Source organism: Camelus ferus, chromosome 10, assembly GCF_009834535.1.
Source record: "Camelus ferus isolate YT-003-E chromosome 10, BCGSAC_Cfer_1.0, whole genome shotgun sequence".
NCBI classification, from domain to species: Eukaryota; Metazoa; Chordata; class Mammalia; order Artiodactyla; family Camelidae; genus Camelus; species Camelus ferus.
In genome coordinates this window covers 42,002,645-42,026,564 of record NC_045705.1, presented here as the reverse complement: position 1 = coordinate 42,026,564, position 23,920 = coordinate 42,002,645, and the positions used below count along the sequence as shown (strand labels likewise).

The 23,920-nt window shown below is 34.9% G+C and overlaps 1 protein-coding gene across 17 annotated transcripts in view; it reads right to left on the bottom strand.

Annotated features, from left to right (window-relative positions):
* Nucleotides 1-23,920, bottom strand: part of TMEM135 (transmembrane protein 135) — a 271,951-nt gene that overhangs the window by 115,980 nt on the left and 132,051 nt on the right. For 16 of the 17 annotated variants that reach the window (XM_032488841.1, XM_032488840.1, XM_032488843.1 and 13 more), the window contains one exon: nucleotides 12,436-12,501. The exons of the other annotated variant lie outside the window; for it this stretch is intronic. In XM_032488841.1, the coding sequence (XP_032344732.1) occupies nucleotides 12,436-12,501 (66 nt within the window). The remainder of the gene's footprint in view (nucleotides 1-12,435; nucleotides 12,502-23,920) is intronic. 17 annotated transcript variants of the gene reach the window in all.

The window sequence follows — 23,920 nt, the reverse complement described above, 5'->3', positions numbered from 1 at the left end:
GGGCTTCATTAAGGATATTAAGGCTCCCATTTCAAAGACACTTCACGTTACCAATCCTCTTTAAAATAAAAATTGGCACCTTAGTTGAAAAGGAATTGAAGACTTCAACATCATATAGAAATATTGAGTACAAGAATTCAACTTTCTTAAAAGAATCTGGGAGAATTAAGAGTTTCACTTCCACATGTGAGCAACTTGGAATCTGCCATCCCAACCTAACAATTAAAAAGCTGAACAGACCAAAAAACCAGCAAGTCATCTTGGACCCATAAGAGAGGTGAGATTACAGGGCAAACCACTGCCCCCAAGACTGAAGAAAGAGACTAGCGAATTAAAAAAAAAAAACAGCTTACCTCAGCAAATATCCACAGTAGAAACCACAGGAACCAGTGCTGGAGCAGGAAAACCTAAACTGTAACTGACTGAGTTGTAGGAGGCTCAGTGTGGATGCCTCTGAGAGTTAAAACCTCCAGGGGCACCAGTCATAAGGGGACCCTCACATTTTCGTGAGTTTTACCTCCAGGAGCTTGACTAAGTTCTCGCAATAAATATCAGAGAAAAATCCTCTTTTGCTTCCAGCAGAGGGAAAGGAAAGGAACCATTTTGAAAAAAGCCAGAGCACCGCATTCTTAACAAGGTGTGCCCTCAGGAGAAACTAGTTAACCAGAGCAGAGCCTGCTGGGATATTACCAGAGCCTAATTGGCCTAGAATGACCCAACTCCAGCCCACTGTAGCCATCCTGATCCACCTGAGGGGGCTGAAAACAAATGGGAAACACTTCCAAAGTTAACAGTCCAGAGACAAAGGCTCACTAAAAGACTGAGACCAAATCTGGACTGCAGACTGCTTCCCTTCCCCTCCTACCTCATCACCACATCACTAAAATCCTCTTTATAAAGGTTCCTTTTACTCAGCACACCATGTCTCACTAAAAAGCAAACAAACAAACAAACAAACAAAAAAAAACCCCACCGTTTGAAGAGACAAAGCAAGCATCTGAACCAGACATAGCAAAGATGTTTGAATTACAGTAATTTAAAACAACTATGATTAATATGCTAAGGGCTCTAATAGACAAAGGAGCCAGCATGCAAAAACAGGTGGGCATTGTAAGCAGAGAGGTAAAATCCTAAGAAAAAGCCAAAAAGAAATGCTAAAGATAATAACAAACAAACAAATAAACCCCACTGTAACAGAAATGAAGAATGCCTTTGATAGGATTATTAGCAGGCAGGACATGGCTGAGGATGGAATCTCTGAGCTAGAGGATATATCTATAGGAACTTCCAAAACTGAAAAGCAGAGAGAAGACTGAAAAAAACAGAACAGAATATTCGAGGATTATGGACAACTACAGAAGGTGTAGCATACATGCAATGGGGACAGCAGAAGGATAAAGAAAGGAACAGAGGAAATATTTGCAACAATGAGACTTTCCCCAAATTAATGTCAGACAGCAAACAACAGATTCAGCAAGCTCAGAGAAAACTAGACAAGATAAATGCCAAAACAAACAAACAAACAAAAAACCTACATGTAGGCATATCATGTTCAAACTAGAGAAAATCAAACATAAGGAAAAAAATCCTGAAAGAAGCCAAAGGAAAAAAATAACCTGCAGAACTAGCCTCCTTAATCATGCTCTTTAATCTTCAACAGTAATGATACTGTCTTCCAATATACTTTTTTTGTTGCTGTTTTAACCACTACCTTTTCATCTTTTAATTTACATACAATAAAATTCACACTGTGATGGGTTTTGAAAAAATGCACAGAATTGTGCACCCAGTATCATGATACAGAACAGTTCCATTACCAAAAACAGTCCCTTGTTTTGTCCTTTTGTAATCAACCCCTCCTCTACCTTCAGTCTCTGACAACCACTGATCTGTTCTCTCATCCCCGGTAGTTTTGGCTTTCACAGAATATCATATCAATGGAATCATACAATATTTGGACTTGTAGGGGTCCACTGAGCTTTATGAATGTGTAAATGTATGTGCTTCACCAAATTTGGAAGTTGTCAGCCATTCTTTCTTCAAGTATTTTTTCTGCACAAATCTCTGTTTTCTCTTCTAGGACACTTATGACACAAATGTTGGACCTTTGCTATTATCCTTCAGGTCCTTAAGCTCTGTTCATTTTTCAGTCTTTCTCTCCATATTCAAATTGTACAATTACTACTGAGTTTTCTTCAACTTCACTTTCCTTTCTTCTATTTTCTCCATCCTGCTATTGAATCATCTGAGTTTTTAGTTGACATTTAATATTAATATCTGGGTTATTTCCATTTAAATTTGGTTCTTTTGGGTGTTTCTTTTCCTTGGCGGAGAGCTTCAATCTCTCCTTTTATTTCAAAAGTGTTTACAGGATTGTAATAGCTGCTCTGAGAACTTTTTATTATAATTCCAACATCAAGGTCATCACAGAGTTAGTAGCTGTTGACTGACGTTTACTCTACAAATGGTTATGATTTTTCTAGTTCTTGATATGTCAGATACTTTTGGATTGTATTCTAGAGACTTGCATTATGTCATTCTTAGTCATGTTAAAGACTCTTGGTCCTCTGCAGATGCGATGTGTTGTTGTTGTTTTTGTTTCTGTTTTTGTTGTAGGCAGTCAACCCTGTTAGGTTCCAACCACAAGTCCCAACCCACCATCTGTGGGCTATGGTTTCAATATCATTTTCAGTTTCCCAAGTATTTTCAGTGTTATTCAGTTTCTCCCCATGTGTGCCACCAAACGGCAGTGGTCTATGCTATAGTTCAGTTCTCAAAGCCTTTATTATGCTTCCCCAAATAAGTTCCACCCATGTTCAGCTCAGGGCTGAGTTTCAGACTTTATTACACAGATTGAAGTTGTGTTTTTCTCCACCTCCTGCCTCTCCATGATTCTCCCCACAGTCTGTCTCCCAGGTCCCATTTTTCCATCCTCTGCCTATACTCGGTTTTTTGGTTCGCCATATGGTTGCATATTTCCTGCAATTATATCTGCCTGAAGGGTGAAGGGGCAAGAAAAAAAAAGGAAGCAAAAAGTAACAAGTATTCTCTCCACACTCTTTGGAGGGGCTACAGGAGCCCCTTTTTCCAGTTTCTCTGGTCATAGAGGAAGATTATCTTTCGAGGTTTTAAATGGCTGCACAGTGCCACTGCCAGTAGTGCCACCACTGCTGGAGTACAGCCTCATGACTGGGGCCTGCCTGCAGTCCCACCAGAAGAACCAAAATACAAAACAAAAAGAAAATGGGGCTTTCCTGAGCAGTCTTCTCTATGCAGGAGCCCTCCTTTCCAGTTCTCTGACCACAAACAGAGGAAGAGGGGGGTTTCTCTTACAGCTTTTTCCATCTGGATCCATTGTGGGGATCAAGAATAAGGAATTTCCTAGAGTCCAAGCCGGGAGATAAAGGATGGTGGCTGGGAGGGAACAGGAAACTCACTGCTATCAGTCACACTTCCAGTTTTGACCTCCTTCCCTAAACCTCCTGTGATTATTTACTCTTTAGGGCTCTCAGATGGTTGCTTTATGTATTTAGTTCGGAGTTTTTAGTCATAATCAGCAGGAAAGACAGACTGTGCTCCCTCCATCTTAGCAGAACCAGAACCACAAAATTTCCAGATAAATAAAACTAACATTTATAGTCAACGGATATGTGACAAAGGTGTCAAAGCAATTCAAAAGGCAAAGAAGAGTTCTTTCAACAAATGCTGCTGGGACAATTGGATATCCAAATGCAAAATAAATAGATGAAACTTTGCCTCACACAGTATGCAAATACCACCTCAAAATGGATCACAGATTTAAACATAAAACCAAAAATTGTAAAACTTCTAGAAGAAAACACAGGAGAAAATCGTCATGACCCTGGACTAGGTTAGGAAAGATTTCTTGGATATGATATCAAAAAAAAAGAGAACAAACTAAACTTCATCAAAGGAGCACTACCCAGAAAATAGGCCAGAGACAGGGGGAAAAAATGTCAAATCATATACTTAGTGAGAGATTTGTATCCAGAATTTTTTTTAAAAAATCACCTCCTACAACTCAATAATGAGAAACAAACTCAATAAAAAACTGGGCAAAAGATTTTAATAGACATTTAATCAAAGATACACAAAAGACTAATAAGCAAGTGAAAAGATACCCGACATCATTAGTCATTAGGGAAATGCCAATTACAACCACAGTGAGATATTGCCACATATTTCTAGAACGGCTAAGAATGGCTATTATCAAAAAGATTGATAATACCAAATGTTGGCAAAGATGCTGACACACTGGACCTCCTGTCCATTGCCACTGGGAATGTAAAATGGTACAGCCACCTTTTCTTAAAAAGTTACTCAAATGACACAGCAATTCCACTCTTAGGTATCAACCCAAGAGACATTAAAACATATGTCAACACAAATGTAATGTATGTAAATGCTCACAGAAATATTATTCATAATAACCAAAAACTGGAAACAATCCAAATGTTCATTAACTGGTTAACAGATGAACAAAATAGTATCCATATAATGGAATACTATTCAATCATGAAAAGGAAAACTGATATGGATGAATTTCAAAAACATGCTAAATGAAAGAAGTCAGACATGAAGAATGTACATTGCATAATTCCATGTATATGAAATTTTCAGAAAAAGCAAATCTATAGATTGTGCTATAATAAAGAATATATCTGGGATTTGTTCCTACTTGCCAGTACATAGCTTCAAAAATCCTTGGGATTTCCTGAGTGAAAGGACTGTCTGCTATGCTAATGAGGTGATTCATAGCTTTAGGATCAGGACTCATCACCAGAAAGACTCACCACATCATTTAACATAAATCCTCTCTTTTCTGATCTGCCACATCCCTACTGAACCACCACAAACAATACCTGTCTCTAGAGAGCAAACTCATCTATAGAGAACACAACCAAGAATCAACAAAGAAAGAAAAAAGATATACAAACAAAATGATAAAACTTCTATTTGGACACGTGTATGTGTAAAAATTTAAATTTCTTTGGAAATTCATAGTTTAAGTTACTTTCTGCTGAACTCACCCCAAGACTACACACAAACTCCTTTGGTATGCTTTATATGAAGAAACATTTTCTGTATATCTAAAGATTTCAAAAAAGAGCCTGCATTTTCTAATGCATTCAATCACATTTAGCTATATAACCAAAGTAGGCAAGTTTAAGTTCAGTAGGCGGTTGCTGGAGGGGAGGTAGTAGGGACTGGCCTTTACCCATGTGGAAATAATTGCTTTCCTGGCCTAAACCTCTCCCTATCAGGGTCAAAACAAACTGATGTTATCTTAAGAACCCTTCCAATTTTTGAAAAATAAAACCTAAGTGTTCCATAGTTAGCCAGATATTGTCCAGATACTATTTGTTTTAAGGACAAAATTATGGCACATTTATTTCTGTATTTAAATCAAACGCAGAGTTACTATTATGAGGAAAGTAAGGGCATTTGAAAGATAATTATCTCAGTACAGAAAGGTGCATATAGAGTTGGTATAGACGAGTCCACCATGCTTAAACATTGTGATGTGATATTTTTAAAGCCTCACTTTGGCCCCTGGCCTTCTTTGCACCAGAATTTTCGAAATAAACTGTTTGTTCACCAAGAGTATGAAATAATGCCACAGCATAAAACATGATGAGTCATTTAGTGTAGATTTAGTGACAAAGACGAAATATTCCAGCAAGAATAAAATACAAATTCTGAAGCTCAATGTTTTACAATGCAATTCTGGCATGAATTCTAAATTTCCTAAGCACCTGCCAAAATATCAAATGTTCTTTTAATTCATGGAAATAGAAAACTGGAGGAAAAATATCAAGATATTACTCAGACCAGTCTTCTGCCTCTGGCAGTTCAGTATATAGCTATTGTATACTGACAGCTATTAAGAAAAATAACTTTTTTAAAATGAGCAAGATAGCAAACCCACAATCTCTGTGAAGCCTCTTTTAATGTTCTGTCATCTTGAAATAATGACCAATGGCTACAGTCATCTCAAACTTTCTGTTCTGCAATCAAAACCCATTTCTCCCCACCTCATCAGAGACAGGTTTGAGACTTCTCTGTATATACCTTGCTTATTACAAATACTCTCCAGGCCTTAACCTTTCTCTCCAGATCCTTTTCCATACGTATTTCTTCTCTCCTTTTCAGGATGTTACCCATTTTCCCCATATGCTTACTTTTTAAAGCTATATTCTACCTGCTTGAAAGGGAAAATATCATAAGTTTCCTAGGCTACAATTTAATAAATTAGAGTTTCTGAAGCAGGACTGGTTCCAGAACCCTAAGGGATACCAAAATCCTCAGATGCTCAAGTTCCTTATATAAAATGGGCTCGTACAGCCGGTCCTCCATATCTGCAGATGCGGAATCCATAGATACTGAGGGCCAACTGTATTTGTATGGCTTGTCAATATGCTAACAATTAGGAAATTACTCCCGGGGGGGGACAAAAAAACAATAAACTTGAAAACGTTATTTGGAAACCTTCTAAGGTGGTCAGAATTCTTTTTTTATTTTCTTTTCCTTAGATGCTGTGGGATGTGGAAGGAAGCTAATCCAGTTAACAAAGACTATATTTCAATGGCAATAGACATGTGTAAAGTATCTTAGTATTTTCTTCCTGTTAAAATACAATACATAAATCAGAGTTCTTACCACAGGAGAGATAATCCAGTTTTCCTTGACAGGATCAACTGAGCCTGAGTCTGCATTTCTGGGAGGTCAATGTCTAGTCATTCTCAATGGGACTTTTGCCCAACTAAGTCTTGCCATTATCTGAAGAACTAAGTTTTCAGTACATAATGACTCTACTCTGTTTTTCTAATAGGATTCTTATGTCTATTTATATATGTCAGTTTTTCTACCACTGAACTTCCCCCTGCTATATATTTATTCTCTGTATAGAAACAAAATCATGTTCAACAGAATCTGAGTTGTGCATTTAAAGTCTGTAACTAAACATATTCTGTATATTATGAGCTATTGGCACTAGACAGCAGAGGGCACTGGTAACATATGCCAACCCAAATACCTTGAGTCCCATAGGGAGAAAATGATCATTTAAAACTACCAGTAACACTGCTATTAACATAGCTACAGACCCAAAATATCTGTCTTTCATTATCAACTCTTAGTTCATACACTGTTATAAATAACCACGGTCCAGAGATCTCCACATACTCGCTCTAATATACAAAATACTTAATCATATTTAATTAAATAAAAAAGACTTATTTAATACAGACTAAATTCTGATATGCTTGTTACTTTGTGCTATTGTGCCAGCTGCTTTATAAATTTAATTCTCACAGAGCAATGCACAAAGTGGATGCTGTTATCCCTATTTAAAGAAAAAGTCACTGTGTGGCAAGGTCCTAAGTGGAAGGTTAGGGACTTAGCCACTGGACTGTAAAGCTTCCTGAGAGCTGAAACCGTATTGGTTTTATTTACAGTTCAAACCTAGCATCTAGCATAGCCCCTGGCACTCAATTAATATTCAGAGAAGAAAGGGAAGGAGAGAGACACTAGATCTGATACCAGTGCCATGTGTCACATCTGCCTTTAAGATGTTCTCAATAAATATTTGCAAATTTCACAAGCCACTAGTTACTGGCATTCTACCAGGCGCTAGGCCTCAGAGAATTCACTATTTGAAATACTAATACTTTGCATATTAAATACATATTTCCTGAGATGGTATTAAAAGAGACATAGTTTAAAAACTGTATTTTATTAGGAAAAAAATAGATGCAATTTTAAAAATATAAATGAAAGTTTACTTCTAGGTTTCCTTATATAAAGAATTCACATTGAAAAAAATAAAATACTTAGTTTAAGTATTATATTCAATAGAATACAATTTTAAATATAATTTTAACAATGTTGGAAATGCATCTTAATATCCTAATAATTCATTAACTTTGTGAATAAGAGTGAATATTAAATATGTAATTTCATACTCTTCAAATATTCCTTAGTGCATGAAAAAATTTTGTCAAAAATATATCATTGTATTATAAACTGCATGATTTTGAAATAAAATAGCCATAGTATTTATATATAATATAGATCTACAAAAATATCTATAACTATATTTATCTTAAACTCAGAGTTGATTAAATCAAAATAATATTTGCCACATAAGTTCTTTCTAAATAAATCTATTCCTTGTTATTAGACACATACAGAAATCCATATTATGTACTAGGCAGGTGCTAAACCTGAAGAAACAGAAATTCATCACAAAGAGCTCCTACCCTCACTGCAGCCATCACACTACCACTAAATATGCTATATTACTTATTTAGAAAGTGCCCAATAAAAACTTGCTGAATGAACAAACAGGCAAGGATTATTTCTCCTTCCACTCATGAATCTCTCCAACATAAAGATAGATTTGAAATACTAAACTTTTTGGAAAAATGAAGATAAATATGCTTGTATTTTAGAATTTCACTAGAATTTTTAAAAATTAACAGAGCTACTTAGACGAATAGACAAATCAACTCACTAGCTACAGGAAGTCATTGAGCTTCTTCATTTCATACTTTCAGTAATTCATTAGACATACAGCAGCAGCTGATAAACAGAAGATAAAGGCTTTAATTAAGACCTAGAGTTTGAAATCCTACCTTCCTATGGTAAAGAGTTGCTAAACTTTGGTCTCTTAAAACTTTCAATTAAGAATAAGATAATAAAAAAACACCAAATTCTGGCTTACTCAGGTTTCAAGTTATATAAAATAACAGTACATAATTTTTAAAATACATAAATTTTATAGAGTAACTTTATCTTTTAACAAAGTACTTGTTTCACTCTATATATAAATATCTGGAAACCTGAAAAAAGGATCATACCTTTCTTGAAAAAATTTTTAAAGTATAATTTTTGACCCAAGCACATTCAATTAACTATTTTTGATAGTGATAATTATACAAGTTAGCCTTCCCAAAGAAATACATTTTTTAAAACTCTACCCACAAAAAATTATCTGCTTTTTGCTTATGTAATTTAATCAACTAGCCCATATATAGGACTATAAAAGAACATATCAACATACTGAGGCATTTTCAGTGACAAAATTGTTAAGGGTCAATATTTTTTCTATTCATTTTAAGCCATATATTTCTCTACACACATGAAAAGATAACAGTGACAATTAGAATGCATTGTTTTTTAAAGCATGGCTAATGACATAATCTCAGAGGTCTTAGCTACTTGCTATTTTTCAACTGTCAAACCGTAAGACAAAAGAGTGATTAGGAAACCAGTCTAAGTAAGTGAATTACACTGAGGGAGACTATATTGTATAGTGGAATGAATGGGCTTTGGAGTCAGAGTGCGGTTCAAATCCCATTTCTCCCATTTCCACAGATGTTTGATAATAGGCAAAAATGTTTAACTTCTCTGAGACTCAGTTTATCTATAAAATGAGCATAATAATTTCCCCTCTCAGAGTTGTGATGAAAATTTTAAAAGATAATGGGTCACTCCTTTGCTTAAATCCTCCAATGATTAATTATAACTTACAAAATAAACGTCAAGAAATTATGTTTTCTAGCCTCAACATTTCTTAAAATAGCCAAGCAGAAATGTCCAATAGGTAAACAAAATGTAAGCTTGAAGCTGAAACACAAGGAAGAGCAGACAATAGACAAGCACAGTTCAGGGTCATCAAGCATCCAGATAACAAATTTACTCAAAGACTGATATTTCTGTAATTTGGATATAACCAGTCTTTATTATTCCTCCTACTTGATATCACTTTCATGGCGTCACTTATGAACCCCTGCTTACCAGATGGTTTCACAATAATGGGCTAAAACCATATTTCAAATGCCCCAGGACAAGTAAACTCCTTACCTTTCTTCTCCCTTAGCGTATCATAAATTTTCTAAGATGATAAATACGGTGATTTCAGTGTCTGTTTTAAATAGTTCATTAAATTGTTAATCTTTTAGTTTATCTCCTACTTCCAAACTAATTATTATTGGCCAGATACTAAAAATTAGCACATTCTAAGTAGAATCTGGACTCTAGTTACTTCCAGGCTCAACCTTAACTAACCTTAACTAAGCACTTCTACCCTCTCTCAGATTTTCTTCCCAAGTAAGGATGCCACCATTTCCTCCACCAGAATATAAGCTCCTCTAAAGGCAGGAACCACACTGTATCAGCTATTTTCACAGCACTTAGCCTACCATCTCCAAAAATTTGTGCCACTTGCAAATGCACATATTCAACAATATTCTTGTTTTGTTTTGTCTTAATTCTCTATTTCCCAAAGTCAAATAATTAAAGCTAATTTGTGGCCTATCCTAGCTACCATTCACTGAATACATACTGCATATCACTCTGTTTTTTTAATTGACAAAATGCTATCATAATTTATCAACTGTAAAATATCATATAGTTAATTTGAGGTGTTAAAATGTGAAAAATAGTAAATGGTGACTATGAGGTGCCACTGATTAGAAGACACATTCCATTTTCAGAGATCTTAAAATATAAGGAAAAAAATGTGCATCTTACTGTTAACATCTTATTTTAGAAACTGAAGCTCAGGGAGTGCTTAAAAACTCTGTCCAACGTTAGTATCTGTTAACCAGGCCAGTTACCTGCTGCAATCCCTAGTCATTGGGGGAGAAATGGATCAAAACTCAGCTGCTTTAACTGCTTCCTCTCCATTAAGTAAAATATGTGTATATGCACTATGTGCTGATATGCTCAGAAGATTACTTATAAATTGTCTTGCACCATTTATTTCCAGTTTTTTACAACAGAAGATAAAGTTCAAATGGTCATTGCTCACTCTCGTGAAAAAAATTCATAGTAATTACTAAAATCTAAAATTCATTTTGATACATTTTAGGCAGATAAATATATCTGACTTTATTAATGGAAATATTTTCTTCTCTCAAAATGGCGCCACACACTGCAGTTTGTTGAGAATACAAAGAGATGAATTAAGTCTTTTTCATAGACAAAATATATATTACAAATGAATACCAAAGTAATTTGCCAATATACAACTAAACAACTAAGAGTACGTAATTTCCACTGCCCTCCTAAACAGTGGAAGGGCTATTGAGACGACACTTTTTCTGATCTGATACAAGTGCACAGAGTCTTTGCAATGCCAACATAAGGGAGCTCTCGGCCAACGTGAAATAACACAATTACCCACTCAAAACTCTTGCCTAAGGCAATTTTGTATTTCTTAACAGTTTTCCAAACAAGCTGAACAGCAATATTAAGATAAATATAAATCTTCAATGGTTTAAAAGACTTGAGAGCTCTTTTATCCACAACAAAATTTCATAAAAGTAGTAGAAAATTCCTATGGAAAGCCACTGGTACGGTGGCTAGTACTGCACGACACAGATTCTAGTGAAAACACAAATGTGTTATCCCATCTCCATGCAGTGAAGAATATACTTGTACAATGTTTTCTACTTGTGTCTCATGATAGTAAAACAGTGAAGTTAAAACAGTATATAATTTCCAAATAACTGTATATTTTCACCTAACAAGCAGATATTGACTGATAAATTTTATAATCACACAATAATAGTTTCAGTTAACTCCTTAGATATTTACTCACTTCCACAATTAAATGTTTAGGTTACTGAATTAAAAGCATTACATTAAATAAAACAGAACTTAATTCCAGAATAAAAAGCACTATATTTTATCCTTCAGTATTTGCTAGCAGAATAGAAAAAAGAATATGGCAATGTGACATTACACTCAGCCTCAACTTAAGAATGTCTTACTGAGGGACTGAATAAAGAAAAAGCAGAGTGGTAATTAGGCTATCAATAATTTTGTAACGAAAATTTATTTCAGGTAGCAGATTTTTTTCTTCTAAGAATTGGTAGGAGCATTTAGAAAAGTTTAAACTTAGACTCTACTGGAATTGAGCCTCAACTACAAGAAAGAGCAGACTAAATTCCGTCTCTCTCCCTCCCTCTACCCTTCCTTCTGTGATAAATGTCAACATTTCAAATTATTTTATCCTAAGATAGAAGTATCACATCTGCAGAACATAAAATAGGAAGAAAGTAAAAAGTACGGGGTTATTTTCATTAAATACATATATATATGCATATGTGTGTATATATATATGTTTGCAGAAATTATTATTAAATAAAATGTCATTTTCTTTTAAGAGCAAAAACAATTGGCAATCAAAGATTAAAAAGCTCAGCAATGTATTTTCAACCCAAATTTTGGTTGCAATATGACTAAACTGAAATAGATTTGAAGGTCAGATTCACTCAATATTATGTACATCAGGTTTTTCTGAATTTGTTATATAAAGCATCACAGAATTCATCACATTGTATGTTTTAAAAAAGGTATACTATGAATTAAGAACTAATAATTATATCAAAATTCTCATCTTACTTCTCCATTTCTTAACGTTGTGATGGTTCCTCTTGCTACACCCATTCTAAATAGTGTTTCTGTGGCCTGTGAATTTAAAAGAAAAGCAAAAATATATCAACTGTAATCTGTATCCAACTGTACATCCAACCCCAAAAGGTAAAACGTTCAATACTATTACATTTCCAGCAACCTCTAGAGAAGCATCGATAAGGCACAAAAAGAGCTACAAGCTCTACATTATACTCCAAAAATATCATTTTCAGAATATTTTAATGTTATCAAGAGTGCAGACAGAAATTTTTTGAAGGTTATTTGGATCTGCTATTGTCATTCCATGCCTATAGCTTCAAATTAGTACACTTAAATAAGTTTAAACCTTAGTTTGGTTATCAAAGATTAAATAAAAATTTAGTACTTAGATTCAATTCAGAGACTATCATTTATTCTAATTTTTAGTTTCCATGTGAGTTCAATTCAAATCACCTCTTACTGAAATACTCACAGAAGATGAAGTAATTCAGTGAAATCACATATTAAATAACACATGAAAATACTTAATGCTTTCTTTACACTAACAATGAACAATCCTAACAGAAAACTAAGAATTCTGTTCACAACAGCATCCAAAAAAATTAAAGACATAGGAGTAAATTTAACTACAGAAGCAAAAGACTTGCTCATTGAAAACTACAAAACACTGCTAAGATCTAAAAACGCAAATAAATGGAAAGACATCCTGTATTCACAAACTGGAAGACTTAATATTGTTAAGAGGTCAGTACTACCCAAAATGATCCAGAGTGAAAGCGGAACATCCTAATGACTTCTTCACAGAAATACACAAATCCATCTTAAAATTCATATGGAAACCAAAGGACCCCAAATAGCCAAAATAATTTTGAAAAAGAGGAACAAAGTTGGAGGACTCATGTTTTCTGATTTCAAAACTTACTTTAAAGCGACAATAATCATAAAGATATATCATAAAGACAGACATATAGGCCAATGAAACAGAACAGAGAGCCCAAAATAAACCCTTGCATATATGTTCTAATGATATTCAATACGGGGACCAAGACCACTCAATGGATGCTGGGAAAACTGGACATCGACATGCCAAAGAATGAAGTTGGACCCTTATGTCATATACAGAAATTAACTTAAAAGGAATCGAAGACTAATTGTAAGAGCTAAAACTATAAGACTCTAAGAGGAAAACATAAGGGACACTTCATGATTGGTGTCTGGTCTTGCTGTTTCCGCACACGGCAGAGAACAAGGAGAAGCAAGCTCTTTTTGTACTCTTACAAGTGAGCTAAGCCCATTCACAAGAGTTCCTTATCTAATCCTAATTACCTCCCAGACATCTCACCTCCTAATACCATAACACTGGGGGGAGAGGGTTTCAACATGAATTCGGGGGAACACAAGTATTCAGTCTATAACAGGGGTGTTCCAGTCAGAGGCGCATTAAGCACAAAGGCCAGTAGGTAGGATCACGTTTGGTATGTTCAAAGACAGGTAAGATGGCCAATGAGGCTAAAAGAAAAAGACTGCATGAGAGTATGGTTGAGAAAAGAGGATGCAAGGTCATCTGTGCAATACGTGTTTTTATCTTTCAACCTGGTAGGGAAGAAATGCATTTCCAACTTTTATTAATTGAAAATATAATTCAAAGCATGCTCTACTAATCAAAATTTTAAGAATTAACAAAGAGAGAGAGAGAGAGAGAAAGGTTTAAATGTAAAAACTGAATGCGTATCTAAAGAAATCCAAAGTGCAGCAGGGACGGCAAACTGGAGGGAACTGTAAGGAAACTGATGTGTGTGTACAAGATCAGTGTAACAGAGGGCAGTGCAAACATGTTAATTTCATTGTAAGGAAGTACATAGCAGAAGAAGTAAAGGAAGGATTACAAGTGGTTGCCTCTGGGCTGTGGTAATCAGGCAGAAGAACAGGTAAAGAGTACTACTCTTTTTCTATTAGTTTGCAGCACACTATTTGCTTAAACCACATGTAAATACTTGATCAAAGCTTTTTTTTAAAACTTTTAAAGGAATTAGTCATCACTACTATACAATTTTGCAAAGAGGTCAAATATTCCCAATTAGGAATTCTACGCTCTATTTTAACTGAGTCACACTGCATAGGAAATTAGAACCCAACTTTTGTGGGTTATCAAAATCTTTGCCACCACTGCACAATTTTGTCCTAAAATATATAGGAACTGTGAGGCATGTTAAGTTACAGTTTGCACGAGTTCATTTCATTTATATTCCAATGATTTTTTTCCTTCTAACCATGTTTTTATAAACAATATATACAATTTAGATTTTTTTGTGTAGGCAACACAAACTGTCATTTCCATTTGTTAAAAAGAAATAATTTTTTGATGACTATGTATTAATGATTTTTAACAACCCATTAGTTACTTCAAAGCTGAATTTATATTTAATACTTCAGTGTTAATACTGGGTAGTGTGAGATCTGCACTGAGAAACTAAACAGCATACAACTGACAGCTGTAAATTCCTTCAGAAAATGAAGTTTCTTTCTGAAGATATAGTCACATCAGTTCTTATAGAACAGTCATAACTAGACTAATAATATTTGGTTTTAGTTTAGTAGTTTTAAGTGCCTGTTTGGGATGATAATAGGCAATTTCAGATGAATTTCGGAAAAACAAAGTTATTACCTGCAGAAATGTCAATTACAGAAGGTCCCCTTCCCTACCAAGCTTAAATGGGTTATGTAATGTTTTATCCAAAAGTTTCCAATTCCACTGTCCTGTGTTTTCATGTTGAAAATACTTTTGCATTTTTCCTCTGAGTACCAATTTCTTACTACTACTATTTCTTTTTTTGTTTGTTTTGGGAGAAGGTAATTAGGTTTATTTGTTTGTTTATTTAATGGAGGTACTGGGGATGGAACCCAGGACCTCATGCAAGCTAGACATTTGCTCTACCACTGAGCTATACCCTCCCCCCTATTTCTTAATGTAACATGTTTACCTGGAATGTATTTTAACTATTTTTGCATAGGATAAACTGAAACACACACATTTTGTACACTGTGCTTTTTTTCGTGGGACACGTGCAGTGTGATCCAGTTGTTTTCCATCGCTTGGATGTGCTGACCTAGGAAATGTTGGTCATATCAAACATTAAAGTTAAAAGTGACCACTCTTTTAATTAAAATTAACTTTTAAATGTTTACAGGAGTATGTGCTGTGAAGTGATCTGAAATTTGTAATATTTTTGTCATGAACTGTACAGCTCCTAAGTGTTGTAATGTAATAAAAATAGTTACGGTGACTTTAAAAAAAGGTCAAATACTTCACAATTTTAATAGAGTGGGGCATATAAGAACATAGTTGAGGACTGAATAAGAGGACATAAAGTCAAACAGTGTAAATCAACTCTTTCAAAACGTTTGACAATACAAGTAAGGAATGAGACTGAGTGGTTGCTAGAAAGAGCAGAGTTGGGAGAAAACTGACAACAGGGTATTTTGAGGATAAAAAGATTTAGAAAAGTTTTTAATGGCTAAGTAGAATACGCTGTAGACACAGGAAAGAAAATGGATACTGACTGAAGGGAATTCCTGTTGAAGACATGGTTAAGATCACACAGAGCAATGTGCCAGCTACGTTAAAGGGAGAAGGTGCAGATATAGGAAAGAGCTTTCCTTCCCTCTCTCTCCCTCCTCCCACTCTCCTTTCCCCTCTGTATTAGGAGACAGGATTAGAAAAGAAAGGAGTGGGGCTGGCGATCGATACTTACATGCTGAGTTACAAAAAAAAAAAAAAAAAAACTTTTAAGACAAACACTGCTAAATTTGTGATTGCAGCAAAATATGAATCTAATTCTATCCATAACTCATACAGACTTAAAATAGGCCACTCATGGGGAGGAAGAAGGGTTATTCCTATACTCAGATGAAAAACTGATTATAAATGAATGACTTTGTTATGACAGAATTTTACTAAAACATATAAAACTTGATGCTGAAAAACTATTTACAGAAATTTTTATTAAAGGAAATAAATTTCTCACCAATAATATACTTTTTTTTCTCTATTCTTAATGATGTGTATATTAAACTACATCTTCCTGTTTCTTTTTAAACCTTATTTAATCTAGTGGTGTGATGAACAGTCCTCGTCTAGGTCAGGTTAGTTACTGTGTATGTTTGAGGAACAAAAGGGGAAAGGCAGAGACAGCAAGCACTTGGGATAAAAATACACAACCTCTCCTCTAAACCGTTATCAAACTCCTTACTTTTTTGTGTCTCAAAACCTGAGGCAGTTTGAAGATCTAATTCTTCTGCGCTTTCTCCAGTACAAGAAGAAAACCAAATTCAATCTTTTGTTTCCAACTAAATTGATTTATTTCATGAGCTCGTCCCACCAACATTTTTAAGGATGTCTCATTCTAACAGCACTCTGTCAATTCAGCTTAACTTCCTTTGATTCTATAGGAAAGCACTGGAGTGTACAACATTCTTTTGACCTCTACTAAAGAAACTGCTTTTAAATTTACTTGTACCCAAACAACAACTAACAAGTGTCCAGAACAATGAGACACAGGGCTAATTCTCAGCACTTGTAAATTTACCACTAGCAAATTCTTCACTGAACTTTCCCTCTCCTTGAGTTTTGATAACAACTAAAATGACCAACACTAAAACATTCATTAAACATCTGTCAGTGGCAGGGGGAAAAAAAACATCTGTAGTTCCTTAGTTAAAAATAGGTTATCAAGAGAGACTGCTTTTAAGAAGAGTGTTAGATAAAAGTGACTTAGGAGACATGAAATCTAGATGTAAGAAATGCAAAGTTCTGGACTGAATCTTTTTGTTTGTATATGTATGTGTGCAAATTTAAAAAGATCCAGAAGGCTAAACCATGAGCTGATAACACTGATAATCACTGGGTGTTTTTCTTTATTTTCTAGTGTTCTACTACACACATATACTATTTGGTAACAATAAAAATAAAGAGTGAAAAAATAAAGTAACAATTTTTGTTACATTGAAAGATCAAACATTTAAAATGGAATTTTGGAACAATGTAAACTGTTATAACACAAGCAGTACTACACTGAGTGACTCCCAAAATAGAAATAATCAAAATGCAATAGAGACTCATGTCTTTACAGTCTAATGGTTTTTAATTCTTTAAATCAACACAAAATAAGTAAAATTAGTAAGAAACATATATTTAATAATTTTACCTTGAAAAGCGGTATGATGATAACTTTAAAGCATCATATATTACAGAAAGACTTCAGTAGGTTAATTTCACATGCAGTTTATAAATATAAATATAAAAGCTGTATTTAGCAGATATTTATTTTCTATTAGTCAAGCAACCAGAATTCTAGTTATCTTACTTCCACTATTTACTTTCTGGGCAACCTTAGGCAGGTCATTTAAACTCTCTAAGCTCTGACCTCCTCTGTGAAAAGGTGACAGCTAATATCAACCTGGCTTCTTGTGATGGTCAATGGAGGTGTTAACGTATGTGGAAAGCTCTGTAAAGAGCTAGATAAACGTAAAATACTAAATCCCAGGTCTAGTTTAGAATAGCACTTCTTGAGATGAAAAGATGTTCCAGAAATACTAATTTTGACTTTTTAAATGTAAAAATAAGGAATGAACTAATGAAAACTCCCAAATGAATAAGCTTTAATCAAAGCTGTGAAAGTGAAAAACAAAAGTCTGTTATCAAAGAGTCACAGCTTAAAACAGTTAAGTCAGAGAACTTCACTGTTCTCTGCCTATGTCTTTACTGTTCTGGTTTACCAACTAAACACTGTGGTCCTGGAGGGCATGGATTACCTCTTACTTACGTGTTCCAGCACCTTGTGCAAAATGTAACAATACAGCACAAAGATTAAGAAAGCAGGTTTTAGAAACAATGTTGAGTTCAAATTCTAGCTTTGCCATTTGCAAAATATGTGATCCAGACAAGCAACTTGTATCTTTGAGTTCAAGTTCATCATTAAGAAAACAAGGATAACAGTGATACTTAACTCAAGGAAAACTGTGAGTGTTCAATAAACGATCATTTTATTACTATTGATATCTCAAAGGAAATGCAGAATTCCAATTCTACCTTAAAAAGTGGTCATCAGATTGGAATTAAAATTACATCAGATGGTAATAAAAATGTACTCAGTAAAACAGTCAACCACAATGAGCACATTATGCCATAGGGCTATGTATTTATGCTAAAATTCTTGACAAGACAACCAGAAAAAAAGAAAACTTACATTTTTTCAAGAAGATTAATTTAGCAAAAGTCTTCAGAAATCATACGCAAAAGTCAATCCCCAGCTGTTTAGCCTGGCCATAGAAGAAAAAAGATTCAAATACTGAGGGTTTTATGCACCAGCTGCTTTCCTTCTTTATGATGATCAAAACACAAAATAAAAATAGAAAAACTGAGCATTAGCTCTATGCTTCGCACTAAAGAAGCGCTGCATGATACAAACCTAATACTACGACTTCAAAATAAATACACAACTTCATTAGCATAGCAGCCAAGACCTTTGTGAGGTCCCCAAACCATTCTCTCTTTCCTCCAGACAGCTGCCTACAGCCCAACCCTTTCCAGCTCACTAACTGCGACTCATAACTTCAGGGCCCAAGCCCTGCAGCAGCTACAGCACAGAGAGCAAAACCTCTGAGAGAAGCTCTATCCTTCTAGCCAGAAAACAGGGGAAGAGGGGCTCAAGTAAAACAGAGGGAACAGAATGTGTAGGGAATTAACCCAAGGCCTTGGAAGGTGTCTTCTTTCTCTTGACTCTGCCCCAAGGACAGGCCCTAGCTATAAAATGAAGCAGCACCACTGAAGGAAGTTAAAACTGAAAAATAAATTGTTTTTTTTTTGTTTGTTTGTTTGTTTGTTTTTGCAGAAGGCATATGGAAAGGGAACCTCTGGAGTCCGAAGAAGAAAGGAAGAATCCTCATTATATATATTTTTTTCACTCTCTTTTCTCTACTCACTTTGTCCCAAAGGCAGAACCTGATGAGTGTGTGCAGTTAAATAGCAGTGTGGGAAGCTACAACTCTGAGAGAAACCCCATCTTCCTGGCCAGAGGACCAGGAAAAGGAGGCCCCATGAAGAAGAGAATAAATGGGCAATCCTAGAAAGGATGAGCTAGAAAAGGAAATCCCCTAGCTAAATCTGTGTTTGAACTAGCACAAGTACAGAGCTCACCCTCATCAGCAAATGCACAGAACAGACCCAAGTAGCAAAGCAAAGGCTTTGAGTAAAACTACAACTAAAACTGACACCCAACTCCTAGAATAGCCCATGAGGGGCACATAGACAGGAGAGACACAAAGCAGCGCAGGAAAGGCAACTGACATTAGAACCACTGCCCACTGAAGACGAGAAAGAATTTTCAGTCCAAATCGAACAAGTGACTGCCTACTCCTAAAGAAAAAAAAAAGATAAATAAAAAATAATAAATGTTTACAAGATCAACACTCTCCCAAGGATTTAGCAGAACCCAGAGTCTCACAACATGATATTCAAAATGTCCAGGATCAATCCAAAATTACTCAACCTGCACAGAACAAAAAAATCATGACCACTTCTCAAAGGAAAGACAATCAGATGTTGAAATTACCAGATGAGGCCTGTGAAGGAGCTATTATAACTATAGTCCATGAGGTAAGATTAAACATACATGCAATGGCTGGAAAGAGAAGTTCTTGACAAAGAAACAGAAACTAAAAAACTGTAGAACTTTTAGAACTGAAAAATACAGTATCTGAAATTAAAAATTCAGTGACTGGGGGCTTAACAGCAGAATGAAGATGAAAGAGGAAAAAAAATCAGTGAACTTGATGATAAATCAATAGAAATTATCCATTCTACAGAACAAAGAGCAAAAAGATTGCAAACAAAAAATGAGCAGAGCCCCACAGACTTGCATACAGAAGATCTAGCATTCATATTATTAGAGATCCAGAAAGAGAGGAAAAACAGGTTCATATAGAGAAAATACTTGAAGAAATAATAACTAAAAACTTCTCAAATTTGGTGAAAGACATACATTTACAGATTTAAGAAGCTCCATGAACCCCCAGTAAGATATGTGCAAAGAAAACCATACCCAGACGGATCATAAACAAAACGCTGAAATCCAAATGTAAAGAAAGGATCATGAAAGTAGCCTCCCCCAACAAAAAAAAAGCCCATACATATTATATAGTAGACCAACTATCAAAATGATTATGGATTTGCTATCAGAAACCATGGAAGCAAGAAGAGAAAATATCTCTAAAGGTTTTGAATTATAAACCCAGAATTCTATATATAGCAAAAATACCCTTCAGAAATGAAGGGAAAATAAAGACATTCTCATGTAAAGGAAACTAGGAATCTGTTAACAGCAGAACTGCTCTAAAGGAAATGCTAAAGAAATTCCTACAGGTTAAAGAGAAACAATCCTAGATATAGACCCACACTGTACGTTCAATTGATTTTCTACAAAATTACTAAGGTATATGGGGAGAGTAGTCTTTTCAACCAACGGAGCTTTAAAAATTGAATTTCCAAATGGAAATATATGAACTTCAACCAACTCCTCACTCCAAACACACAAATTAATTCAAAATGGAATATAAACTTAAATGCTGGCATTCAAACCATAAAACATCTGCCAAAAAAAAAAAAAAATAGCACTGGAAAGAAACACTTTATAATTTGATTTAGGCAAAGATGACATCCAAAGGGAAAAAAAGAACAAAACATTAAAGAAAAAAATTCATTACGGCAGCTGTTGTCCAAAGATGGGCATAGTAATAAGTACTATCCCACATGTACTTCTTATAATGCGACATTGACTTTCCCCCATGTCATATGTTCCTTGCCCTTTGAAACTACCTATGAAACTGTACCTTAAACATAATGAGGCAAAGTGATGCTCATTTTCAAGGTTAAATCATGATGGGCAAAATGGCTTCTGCCTGGTGTTTTCACTTTGTCCAGACATGTACCTTTGGAGCCCTGAGCCACCGTGGGAACCACCTCCCCACTACCTTGGAGCCACCATGCTAGAAGATTTGTAAAAATAGAGATGCCTCAGCTATTTCAACACACAGCTATTCAAGAACTCCAAGCCAAGGTGCCATTCATGCCAGTGAGTCTTCAGATGATTCCAGCCTTTAGCTTTCTAGTTGCACCAGCCAATGTTAAGTAGGGCAGTAACGGGCTATTTTGGCTGAGCCCTTCCCAGACTGCAGATTCATGCAAAGTAAATACTGCTGTTATTGTTAGCCACTAAATTTTGTGTGGTTTGTTACCTAGCATCAGATAACTATACATTGATAAAAATGTGCTTCATCAAAATTAAAAGCCTTTTGCTCTTTGAAAGACTAAACTGAGAAAATGAAAAAGCAAGCCACACTCACAGAAAATATCTGCAAATATATATCTGACAAAGCATTTGCATTCAGAGTATATAAACAACTCTTATAACTCAAAAATAAGACATATAACCAAAAAAATTAAAATGAGCAAAATATTTCAACACACTTCATCCAAAAAAAAAGGTACATACACACATACATATGGTATATTCATATATATGTATGCATGCATATATGTGTATATACCTTGTATGTACATATACACTAACAAACACACAACACACATATATACATGAATGGGCAAAAAGTCAACAAAAAGATGTTCAACATCATTAACCTCTAGGGAAAGGCAAACTAAAACCATAATGAGATACCACTATACATGCACAAGAAGGGCTAAAATACTAAAAAGAATGACAACAGCAAGCGATAGTGGGAATATGGAGCTACTAGAACTCTCATCTGTTGCTGATGGAAAGACAAAATGGTACAGTCACTTTGGAGAACAGTTGGGCAGCTTCCTATGAAGTTAAACATACACTTACCATAATAAGACCCAGCAATTTTATCCCTAGGTATCTGCCCAAGAGAAATGAAAACATACGTCCATTTGTATGAATTACAGAAAAGCCAAAATTACAGTGACAGAGAGTAGATTAGTGATTGCTTGGGACCTGAGAGACATGGGGGGAGGTGGGGAGACCTGACTGCAAAGGAGGCAGAGGCACTTTTTTAGGGAAGAGTGTTTGATTATGGTTGTAGTCAAATGACTATAAACATCTGTCAAAACTCATCAAACTGTATACTTAAAACAGATGATATTCATTAAATATAAAGCTATTTTTTAAAAAAAGAATGCACACCTGTCCCTCTCCCCAAGGCAGTTCCCAACTAATTGGTAACTCAATCACCACCAACTATTAAGAAGAACCTGGGTACTACCCTAATGACAAATCTTATAAGGAAGAATATTTACCTGCTTTAGAAATAGATTTCATCTTAAATTCATACAAACTGGGGACACAGGCAGAAGAAAATTAGCAATAATACTAAAGCCAACAATAAATGCAAGAGATGAATCTAGGAAAGATATAATCTGTATGTCACACTCATAGGAAGACTTAGGGATCCTAGAAGAGTGAATTGTTATTAAAACTCTGCATTCTATACAAAATTCTACATTACCACCATTTAAGAACCACTGCCCTATTATACACTTAGCTTGATAATTCAGGAAAATAAGTACTACATATAGAAACTGAACAACTGGCAAACAAGCATTACCAATCTCACCTTTACCTGCAGGTGAATGTTCTTGCACCTGTGTTTCCATCCACTGTTTGCCCAAGCAGAAACTTGAGTCATCTCTGAATCTTTCTTTCCTCTCAACAATCTATAATACTTGCTATAAGTAATACTTATTATAATATTATACTGTAATATTTATTAGAGTATGATACTTATTATAGCAATTACTTATTCATCTAAAATTCTCACTACACAGTAGGTTATATTTCACTCATCAATATACCCCAAGCACCTAACACCTGAGAAACACTTAATAATTGCTGAACAAATCCAAGAATCAAGAGCTAATGAGTAAGTTGTTATTTGGACTATGTCCAGTAAGCCCTTATTTACTGATAGTTTTGGGATATGTGCTTTACCAAGGTGTGAACGAATATGCCCCAAACTATATTTTAACAATTTCATTGCTGAAAGTATAACTCATGAGACTTTCATGTTAATGAAATCAACTCGATCCTTTCAGACACAAAAGTCATAATCTGTTTTCATTCAGTACACAGGAAATATGAATTACATATGGAGACAATGGACCTTAGCAATGGTTTTAAGGCTATAAAGAATGTTACCTCTGTTTATAGATGCAGGTTGGTTTAAGTTATCCAGAAATTTAAACAATAAGCAGATGGTTAGTTTCCAAATTGATAGCAGTCATCTGGCTCTAAAGAAGAGTGTACTTTTGTAAATATATATTCTGTCATGTTCTATCCAACGTGACATGATGAAATAACAGACTATGTTATGTTCTGCTTTTCCTCTTAGAACATAATAAAACTTACAAAAAGCATGGTTTCCCCCTCCACAATGTTAT